This window comes from Malus domestica, chromosome 07 (genome assembly GCF_042453785.1).
Source record: "Malus domestica chromosome 07, GDT2T_hap1".
In the NCBI taxonomy this organism is placed as follows: domain Eukaryota; kingdom Viridiplantae; phylum Streptophyta; class Magnoliopsida; order Rosales; family Rosaceae; genus Malus; species Malus domestica.
In genome coordinates this window covers 22,317,213-22,328,102 of record NC_091667.1, presented here as the reverse complement: position 1 = coordinate 22,328,102, position 10,890 = coordinate 22,317,213, and the positions used below count along the sequence as shown (strand labels likewise).

The 10,890-nt window shown below is 39.1% G+C and overlaps 1 protein-coding gene across 2 annotated transcripts; it reads right to left on the bottom strand.

The window, feature by feature from the left end:
- Positions 1 to 1,398: 1,398 nt before the first annotated feature.
- Positions 1,399 to 6,926, bottom strand: LOC103439366 (exportin-2). Of its 2 annotated transcripts, none has more exons than XM_008377922.4 (2): positions 3,800 to 6,926; positions 1,399 to 2,063 (listed from the first exon to the last, which is right to left on the bottom strand). In XM_008377922.4, exon 1 carries the CDS (start codon positions 6,710 to 6,712, stop codon positions 3,800 to 3,802), a length of 2,913 nt encoding a protein of 970 aa, XP_008376144.1. In that variant the 5' UTR covers positions 6,713 to 6,926; the 3' UTR covers positions 1,399 to 2,063. The 2 variants fall into 2 exon arrangements, 1 of the variants encoding a protein (XP_008376144.1); XR_011582796.1 differs by having other exon boundaries at positions 1,625 to 2,897; positions 3,172 to 6,898.
- Positions 6,927 to 10,890: the final 3,964 nt, after the last annotated feature.

Here is a 10,890-nt window from a genome sequence, read left to right as displayed (position 1 = left end):
ACACTCACTCAACATTTCTCTTGAAAAACAATAAGAGTATAAGCCATCACACATAGATGGGAAAAGATTGGTCAAATTAGGTCACCGCTAAGGTAGATTACCCAAAAATTAAAATACTAAAAATTGAGTGGCTTCTTCTCATTGGTCATTGATCAATTGGCCTTTGGACCATCAATTTAGTGAGTGATGATGGTAGGTTAACATGGTGGGGTCCTCCCAAAGACATGAATATCATGATTTTATTTGGGTCCAAAGTTTGGATTGGAGAAGGCTTGTTGGTAAGAAACACCATACAATTATGTCAACCATACACTAATGAGAATTGTTAAGGAGATCATCTCAAAAGTAGAACTCTTCATAGACTTATTGTTACCTTATGTTTTTGGCACAATGTTTAATAATGTTGGCACGATAATTAAGTTAAACTGTGAGATGACAAAAAATCCATAGAAAATCCAGCTTTGAAAGAGTCTCCTTAGCATTTCTCCTAACTAATTAATCCTCAAAGAAAATAGAGAAGAGAAGAAGAGAAGAAAAAAAATGATTTAGTGGATGTTAGGCAGGAAGCCCAGAATAATTCACAACATTGGCTGATCATTGATTTAATATTATGTACACTTTTTGTTAGACAATGCTTAGGGTTAGCATCATTTGTATGACTATTTAAATGGTTATTAGGATGTACTTAGTGCTTGTGGAGGAAAATCAATAGATGATTAAAATTTCTTCGACAGAGCGATATTATAATATATTGTAAATTACAGAGGAAGTCGAGTCTACGGGAAAGCACTATGTTCTAGACAAATTAGATAGTCAATACAAAAAGAGCGAAAATCTAAGTTCGAATCTCCTTTTTCTTTTTGAACAAGTTGAAAAAAGAAATGAAAAACAAATAACCAACTGTCTATCGAGGTGACACCATTTTTGGGCCTGGTCCAATAAGATCATGAATATATGTTTGCTTTCTCAAGAGTCATGGGCCGAAAGTAAAAAGTACATATGTTTGAAATATTTCACATCGACCTCCATTTATGTGTATTTTTCACGATCTGTAATATTCTCTTTGTTTCAATTAATAAAATTTGATATTTCGTTTGTTTGTTGTAAAAATATTACACGCAATATTACAGGACTGGCACAAGAGAAATTGCAATATTATTAAATCGACACAAAAGAAATAACATTTGGAGTGTACTCGTGTCATAAAATCATTTTCCTGATAACCAAGGATTGTTGGGTTTAGGTTTTACAGTTTCTACATCTTACGCAGGCATGCCATATGCATGATGTTAGCGGAATCATATTTGTTTAATTAGAGTAGCAAACTTTACAAGGGTTTAGTGCTCAATTATAATTAAGTCAACCAACTTCATCTGCAAACTTTGTAACAAGATTCCATCAGAACAAACATGTTGCACAATCTTGTGTGCTCTCGATATATTAATGAAAAGTACATTGCACAAGTGCTGCAATCATGCGCCCATTAAACCTTTCGTTTCTTCTTCTGACTTCGACACCGACAAACTCGAAAAAAAAGCTTCATCTCCTTCCTCCGACCTTAAAACTTCCGGTTTTCCCTCCCACCTTAATTTACTTAACCAACAAGGGATTTGACAAACTGAAATAACGACGACGCAATAATTCCTCTCCTTTTCTTTTGGAAAAGACAATGGTGCAACAATATGCGTACATGCAACAGTAATATTCAACAAAAACAGACTTACATGACAACAATACAGATGTACCATAATTTAGACGAATGCATGCTGACACAGGACAGGATGCTGCGAAGACGCATTCATGATGACTTGACACAGGACTCCAACACTCAAATCCAGCTAACCACCGGGTGCTCGCCGTGTATGGTAGCCAACTCAGGACAAGTGTAACAAAAAATCCCACATCATTTCTGCAGAAAAATTTAAAATGCTGCAGAGATGAAGATGACAATCATCAAAACCTGCAGACTGCACGGCACTATAGGTTGCTCACATATGCATGCTGACCAAGACTCGTTGAAACTTCAAATGAAAAGCCCGCACCTTCATTACCATGTGAAAATCCTGCAAGTTTACACATGAAGATGAGATGATTTCTTGAATGTGGGTTGGGGCAAAAATCATATTCGGATTAAACAGAAACAAAATAAAATACAAAACAAAGAGATAAAAGGGATAAAACTGTAGAAAAAATCAGAGAAGTTACTCGACTGTCATAGGAGGTTAAATTATATAGCAATATGCCACTAACAAGAAAATACTTGAGATAAAAAACAAAGGTATCATTACCAAAAAGAAGTAGCAATTACAATAGAATTAATACTCAAGGGTGCCTAATGACATTTTACCACTAGGAGAAAATGTAATTAAGGAAAACAAAGGGAAAATATGCCATATACGTGTAAGATATGCAAACAGGGAATTGAGGAAATTCATACATGCGAGATAGTGCTAACACTCACCCATGGGTTGATATATAGTGCTAGCATGCCTAGATTGAGAAATAAAAACAAATACAGCCACAGCTTAAACCAAGTAAGCTTTCACTGTAACTTGAGGAAACCCCTTGAACGTTGAACAAACAAGGCTTAAATATCAACCCTAGAGTACAGAAAGAAAATCAAAACCATTCATCTTTTCCACAAACGTACAACCAAAACTGGCTAAGAGTCCCAAGGTCGTTGCTTTCCTCCCGCCACACCATGAGCAAACCAGTTTTTGGCAATATTCAAAACTCAAACCCGTCCCAGTTCAACCTAAGATTGTTTCTGCAAACACTAAAACCACTCACCAAATAAATTTACATACAAATCATCGTACATTTAAAGTCTATTGTTATCAGGTTGCAGCTAATACCCCAGATCCACCATTCAGTTTCACCAACAAATTTTTTTTACACTTTTAATCAATAAATGTTATTATTGATTAAAAGTGTAAAAAAAAATTTGTTGTTGAAATTGAATGGTGAATCTAGGGTATTAGCTGCAACCTAATACCCTAGACCCTGCGTAAGAGGTCGCACTTGGTGCGATGGCAAGTGCCTTTGCACTTGCGCGGTAGGTCTCGGGTTCGAGACTTGGGAGCAGCCTCTCCATAAATGGGGGTAAGGCTAGCCGACATTCACCTCTCCCAGACCCTGCGTAAAGCGGGAGCCTTGTGCACTGGATACGACCTTTTAATCAATAAATGTTCCAAAACAAGTAATACTTTTTTCATACCATCCAACTTATAATCTGTAGTTTACTAAGTGGTAGTATTTGCACCATTAATCAAATATTAAAGCTACTCACAACAATTACCTAAAAAAGATGTATTTCTAGGCGGTTAGCATTCCAATAGACAATACATCTTTTAGATACAAAAATTCTTATGAGTACATACCACTGAGACGGATCCATATATATTGTAAAAAACAACTTTGATTGCTTATCATCCAAGGGAAGAAGAGCAAATAATGGCATAGCGAGGATATGATTAGATAATTTCTTATATAGCCCAATACATTTCAATCAAACTGTAAGTTACTCATTGCTGATGTTCAGTGTACTCAATCAGTTTCTAATTAGTGTAAGACAATGACTAAGAAATAACAAGGTAACAATCTTTCTGTATCAGAACATATCTCACAGCTACAACCCCCCATTGTGTGTCACATGCTTAGTCACCAAACTATTGCTACAATACGAATATATCACAAACAATTCCAGATGTAATTAAAACATGCTTCATGGAGATCCATAAAAAATTATAGGAATGGTGCACAACTACAAAACAAGAACATATTTCGTACACATACTCACTTAAGCAATCAGGCATTTATAAAATTTGCAGAGACGATGTAGTTCTGCCTGATTGGTTGGGTCAAGATACTGACTGAAGATTTGAGGGTATCTGCCCGGGGAAAGTGCAGCAAGCCTAGCCAATGAATTTACCAAAAATTCTTTTGGATCCCTGATATCTTTCAGTGGGTCGTCCTCTCTCTTCCCAGCATTGTGAAGATGAACAAAGGTGGCAGAGTAACCTGCATTTTCAGCAATATCAGGCATTTCTGGATCGTCTTCAACCCTGTCCTGTTCAGGGCGTGAAAGAAGAGTCATAATGCTGTCCAGCATCTTCCCCCAATGCTCAACAGCTGCAGCATCCAGAAGGGCTGGAGATTCACATAGAAGTCTGGTTGATGCAACAGCAGTCAACTTCGTCTCAATGACTCCTGTAATTAGCTTAAGATTGGAAATCCAAAACTGCACCAAGATGACCTGAAATATGTTTCCCTGAACAGCGTTCATTGTATCTGCAAGGTTTTGAGAGCTGTGTTTGACCAGAAAGAGTGACATAAAAACCAAGAGAGACTTGATAAACTTTCCTGTTTGCCTGGTTTGGAGCACCGTGAAAAGGGCACTCCAAATGCCACCAATATAAGTTGCAATTACATTATATTCAAGGCTCTCGATAATAGTATTTAGCACATAGAAACCCTGTTCATCTGTGCTACGAGCGGAGACAAGCTTATTAAATATCACAAGCACCTGCTGCAACCTCCCCTCTTGGTTGAGCTCATGGGGTGCCTTATGAAGGAATGCTTGAAGCAAACGCACAAGAGCTGGAACATTAGAAGCCTTTTTCCATAAATCAGGGGACAAAAGTATCTCAAAAATATGCATGTAAGACGGTGAAATAGGCAGGTTATTCAGCTCAACTAGTTGAGCGAGCAACTGAAATGCATAAGGAAAGAACTCGGTCACATCTTCGCCCAATATCTTCTGGAGACTGGGAAATAGGCTTGTCTCAAAAAGTGATATTAGAGAGGCATTCTTCCCACATGCACGCTTCACAAGAACAGCCACTGACTCGAAAAGATAGTGGTTAAATACTGGATTCTTGGGGTTTTCACAAGCTTTGTTGAGTATTAATGTTAACCCTTTAATGCAAGGATCAGCAATCTCATGTGATATGTCTGCAACTCCTAGAACTCGCATAATACACTTCATTACATATTGGTTTTCCTCAGATTCTGGAACCTTCAAGGCCTCAAAGAGGTTGTTCATCAGTTGTGGCAGAACAGGAGATATATCTGCTGAAGTATATCTTGCTCTTCCACCCTCGTCCTTTACCATCAAAAGTTTCTCAATACAACTTGCAGCATAAGAGTGAACAACATTTGACTCTGCACGAAGGAACCGAATCAAATCCGGAAAAAATTGCAAAGCCATAGGCTTTGGTATATGATTCCTGAACATAGTGAAAAATTTTAGTGCACCAGCCTTGAGCATTGGAAACCCATTGACATCCTGACTCTGCAATTCCGGAACAATTACTGTCCCAAAGAAGTTCTGAACGTCAACAAGATCAGTTGTAACAGAAGTACCACCAGCCTTCTTAATAGCAAGTGATACGACCAAGTATATAGCACAGTCCTTATCCTTCCAATTCGCAACTGGGTTTGTAGCAAAAGAGCTTAGCAAATTCTGTATCTGTAGAGAAACCAAATTGGTAACCTGTTGTTTATAATTGCTAGCAATCCCTTTAAGAAGTTCACACGCAATCCTCCTCCTAGTATCGAGATCACTACCTTCCATATCCCTCCTGATGAACTCAATATAGTTCATGTCAAATAGTTCGTTATCCTCCTCCCTTAATCTCACATTAGGGATCACAATGCCCTGACAAATCTGTGGTATCACACCCTCTGCAGAAAAAAGATTATGATGCACACTTGTGCTAACTGTTGTCAAGAACTTAATAGCTGTAACAGCTAACTGATCACGGCTCGACACCTGAGACACATTCCCCAATAAATGCCACACAGCAAGCGCAAAATCATTCAAGTACGTCTGAAACTCTTCCTCATTCTTTTCCATATAAAGGTTAATATTCTCACAAACAGCTGCACGCAATTCATCAACCAGCGCAAGACCATCAGCACTGCTCTCCAGTACTGGATAACTAGTGGTTAAATACTTTTTCATCTCAGTCATCCACTCATTCATATGGTCCTCAAAAAACTCAGGCAACTCTTGAAAATTCAATGAGTAGAAAATCCTACAGCACAATCTCTGTGACTCAAAGAGCGGCTTAAGCACAGCAGGCCCACCGGAATTAGCAGCAGACTCTATCAAATTCGCGGTTTTTATGAAAATTTCCAAAAGGGGTGCGGCGAAATTGTCCAAACAGTATTTCAAATCAAGCAAAAGATCATTGGTCTTGTACTGATAACGAAATTTCTTAAAAATGGAGTTGGCAGTGCTGAGAATACCGTTAATGGAGGCGTAGTCTCCAGCGAGTGAAGCCGTCCGGAGGCTGGAGATAAGCTCGGGAAGCAAAGCGGGCCACAGCTTAGGGAAATCGTGCTTGCCAATGAGAACTAGGGCTTCGCTGAGCTGCCCCTGAATTTTGGGGGTCGCAGAGAGCATGAGGGAGACGATGAGTCCCTTGATCTGCTCCTTCTCAGCGTCGGGGATGGGGGTCTCGTCGGAAGAAGAGTTAGGAGCCCATCGCGCCTTGAGGTGGTTTTTGAAGTTGACGGAAGCGGCCTGCCGGATCTGGTCATCGACGGTGGGCTCGGCAACGAGGCGGAGGACGGCGAGGCCGTAATTGGGGTGGAGGGATGCCTCGGAGAGTGAAGCCTCGGCGCGGCGGCGAGGTTCGGGGGACGGAGAGAGAGTGTGGAGAAAGCACTGAGAGAGGTGCTGTAGGGTTTCGGGCTTCCACTCCATTGATGGGCGATGAAACTCTCGCGGTCTTTAGGGTTTTGTGGGGGAAAAAGGGGGACTAGGGTTTATGCGATGTGTGGAGATTTTGAAAGCGAGCGGAAGGTGTTTGTGTAAATAACTGAGAGAGAGAGGGGGAGAGAGGGGAAGAGAGAGAGGGAGAGAGGAGAGGGAAAATCGAAGAGTTTGGGGGATTTTAATTTGGGGATTTTTGTTTTCCAATTTATTTGGGAATTTTTGGTCTGTAATGCGTTTGGTACGCAGACGGGACGGGACGGGACGGAACGAAGGTGTAATTTTTGAAAAATACATGGGGTATATTTGTCTTAAAATGGTAAAACAGTGTGTTCCACAGACGTGGAACAAACCCGTTCCAGGGGGGGGAGGTGGGACGCAAAAACACCCAAAATCTGTCCCGTGGAACAGCCCGTTCCACCCATTTTTGGCGTACCAAACGCGGGACGGAACACCTCGTCCCGTTCCGTCCCGTCCCGTCCCACGTACCAAACGCACCCTAAAGGCAATCATTGCCGATTATTCCCCTTCAAACGGCCTCGTTTGGTAGCCCTTGCAATTGGATTGAATTGCTTTTGCCATTGGGTTGAATTCCTCCCAATCCAAAAACATTTGCTCCAGGCGATTGGGCCTAGGGCTGCCCCTGTGGTAACCGCTTGGGCTTGAGCTCTTCCACTACAGAAACTGCCAACCCACGTGCACCCCAAAAGCCCAAAGAAGCCCTCCACTTTCTCTTTTCTCTTTGGACCCGCCGTTTGGTATTTATTGTTAAAAAAAAAAACGCAAAAAGAGCCTCCTCGAACGTGCAATGTAATGCTAAACGGTTTGGATTGCTTTCACGATCTTTAGGGCATGTTTGGTATCCTATTTGAAATTTTTTATCATTTCTCAAAACATTTCTTTAAAATAATTTTCTTTAAGACTCAAAAACTTGATTGGTTTGCGATTTAAAAATTTTAAATCTTATTACTTAAACTAGACAAAAAGATTTAAAAAGAGAGGGTCGCACGAGAGGGAGAAAGAGGAGAGAGTAAGAAAGAAAGTAAGAGATGATTGAAGGAAAGAGAAAGAAGGGAGAGGATCAGACGAGATAGAGAGGAAGATGAGTGAGAGAAGGAATCGAGAGAATAAAGAGAGCGGATTGGAGGAGAGTCGAAAATGGTAAAAAAGTAAAAAAGAAGAGGAAAGAGAAAGAAGAAAAGAGAGAGATATAGATTTGGAGTGAGAGAGAAGGAGGGAGAGAAAAGAAAGGAGTGAGTTTAAGTTTAAAAACTCTAAAAACTCAATATTTATGTTTTTAGAGAATAAACTATATTTTTGATTTAGTCTTTAGTTCAGTTTTTTAAAATAGTCCTACCAAACAAGTTTTTAAGGCCTAAAACTTGAAAATTATTTTTGAGTTTAAAAAGTTGGATTCAAGTAGAGTATCAAACATGCTCTTAGATTTTCAACTGTCCTTTTATTTAGACCGTTGCATTTCTAACTTTAAAAATAATTGAAAATTATAAATTGTTGTCATACGTTATAATCTGGTGCACGGTCTAGGATTAATTTGAAGGTAAAAAAATTCAAAATAATTTTAAAAATTAAACACACTTAACACACTTACAAAGCATAAAGCATAAAACAAATTATATTAGTTAATAGTAATCCCTCTTGTCCTTCCTCATTCTAAATGGGTGGACTTGCACAAAGGCAACTATTGTTTAGAGTGAATAATAAGAACAATTTTATTACGCATGCACTCTAATTGTCAGTGCCCTCCACCAACTAGTGGAGATACTCTTAATATCATATTTTTTTGGGTAAAGTACAAAAAACTACATCAACTATTGGTGTTACGACATTTTCATACTTCATCTTTTAAAATTGACAATGTCATACATCATCTTACGAATTTGTGCCAATGTTATACCTTCCGTTAGCTTGGCGTGAATTTCTCAGTTAAATGATGACGTGACTTGATCCGGGACCCACTTTTTATTAAAAAATTAATAAAAAATTATTAAAAACTAAAAAAAATTATTTAATATTTTTTAAATATTAAAATAAAAAAAAAGTAAAAACAAAATCACACCCCCCCAGATCCCGTCAAACCCCCTCCCCCTCCCCCCTCTCTCTATCTTCTCCTGTCAACCCCCTCGGCCCAAATTTGAAAACCCATCTTCTTCCCTTACCTGTTTTTTTTTCTTTCTTTTCTTTTTTCTTTCTTCTTCTTCTTCTGTAGGTTGGGTGGGTTGGGGGGGGGGGCGGACGAACTGGGTTTTGGGTTTCCTTTTTTTTTTTCCTTCTTCTCTTTCTTCTTCTTCTTCTTTTTCTACAAGTCGGGTAGGGTGGGCGGACGGACGAACTGGGCATTTTTATTTATTTTTTCTTTCTTTCTTCTTCTTCTTCTTCTTCTTCTGCAGGTTGGGGGGTGGATTTGGGTTGCAGGTGTGGGAGGGATCTGGGCGAGGGGGGTTCAGGAATGGGGTTTCGGGGTTGATGGGTTTTCAATTTTTTTTAATTTTTTTCTGTTGAAGATTAAGCAGGTAGGGGAAGAAGATGAAAGGGGGGAAGGATGGACGAACCTTTCAACTGGGTTTCCTTTTTTTCTCTCTCTCTCTTTCTTCTTCTTTTTCTTCTTCAGGGGGTGGGGAGGGGGAAAACAAACTGAGGGTGGGTGAGGGGGAAGACAAATTTGTTTTTTGTTTTTTTTTTTACCTTCTTTTTTCCGGGTCACAGGAAGAGGGAAGAAGATGAAGATGGGGGAGAAGAGAGAGAGGGGGGAGCTGGGGAAGGGGACGAACTTGGGATTTATTTTTTCTTTTACTTTTCTTTTTATGGGTTGTAGGAAGTGAGCTGGAAGGGGGAAGAAGATGAAGATGGTGGAGAAGAGAGAGAAAATGGTAGGGGAAAGGGCACGAACATAAGATTTTATTTTATTTTATTTTTTAAAACTTTTCTTTATTATTTTAATATTTAAAATTATTAAATTATTTTTTTTAGTTTTTACTAATATTTTAATAATTTTTTAATAAAAAGTGGGTTCGCGTCAACATTTAACTGAAAAGTAAATGGCCAAGTAACGGAAAGTATAACATTGGACTAAATTCTAAAGATGAGGTATGCCATTGTCAATTTTAAAAGATGAGGTATGAAAGTGTCGTGATACCAATAGTTGAGGTAGTTTTTTGTAAAGTGTAAAGATTGACTAAAATATTTGTCCTACTATATACGATTTTGTGATGATCATATTTGGACAATTTAACATTTATGGTTTTTTATCACTTAGTATTATGGTTTAGTGATATTTTTCTTTATTTATAAATAAAAGGTTTTAAATTTAATTTTCGTCAAAAATAAATTTATATCCAATTATTATGGCTAGTCAATGATACAAGGCCAGTTGTCAGGGAAAATAGGGCCCATCCCAGAGCCCAAGGGCTAGTGGAACACCAAATTTTGTTTTATAAGAAAAAAAAAAGGGTTAATCTCAATTTACTACCGTAAAGTTTCATGGTTTTCAACATTTGGTACATGAAGTTTTTTTTTCATCCCAGAGTCATACCTCAAGTCTTAATTTTAGAATAGTCTCATACATTTGTTAAGCTTGTTGTTAAGTCAGTTATTGACTTGTGACGTGGTGCCTACGTGGACAATAATTGTGTGCCACGTGTCATTAAGGGCCAACGTGGAAAATTAAAAAAAATTTAAAACATTAAAACAAATTAAAAAAAATGAACAGATGCAGCCATTTCTCGGGTCGAAGGTAGTGGTCCTCCTCTCCTCCCGTCTGCATTCCCCTCTACTCACACACACGACACAATAAAACCCGATTTTAGACTTCCTTTTAAACCCGCTTGGAGCTCATGTCTCATTCTCCTCTTCCATCAAGACTTGCGGCATTGGCGTAGGAGTCGCCATGTTCACCAAGTTCGCTGGTTACACTTGTCTCACCCCCTCTGACGCCCAGAATTCCCTCTCCATACCACTTCAACGTCCTCACCGACTCCGTCGACTTCGATTTGCTTGAGAGGTCTCTGATTTGTTGGCCTGGGTTTTGGCGTAAGCTTCGCCAAGGTTCTCATTGACGCATTTTCGAGATGAGAGTGAAAGAATGAGGCAAAGAAATATATGGAAGAGTTCGTCGGAATTAGATGGGGTTATGGGTTATTGCTCTCGCCGCT

Coding starts and splice junctions, on each gene's coding strand:
- LOC103439366 (XM_008377922.4), bottom strand. CDS start 6,712: ATGGAGTGGAAGCCCGAAACCCTACAGCACCTCTCTCAGTGCTTTCTC.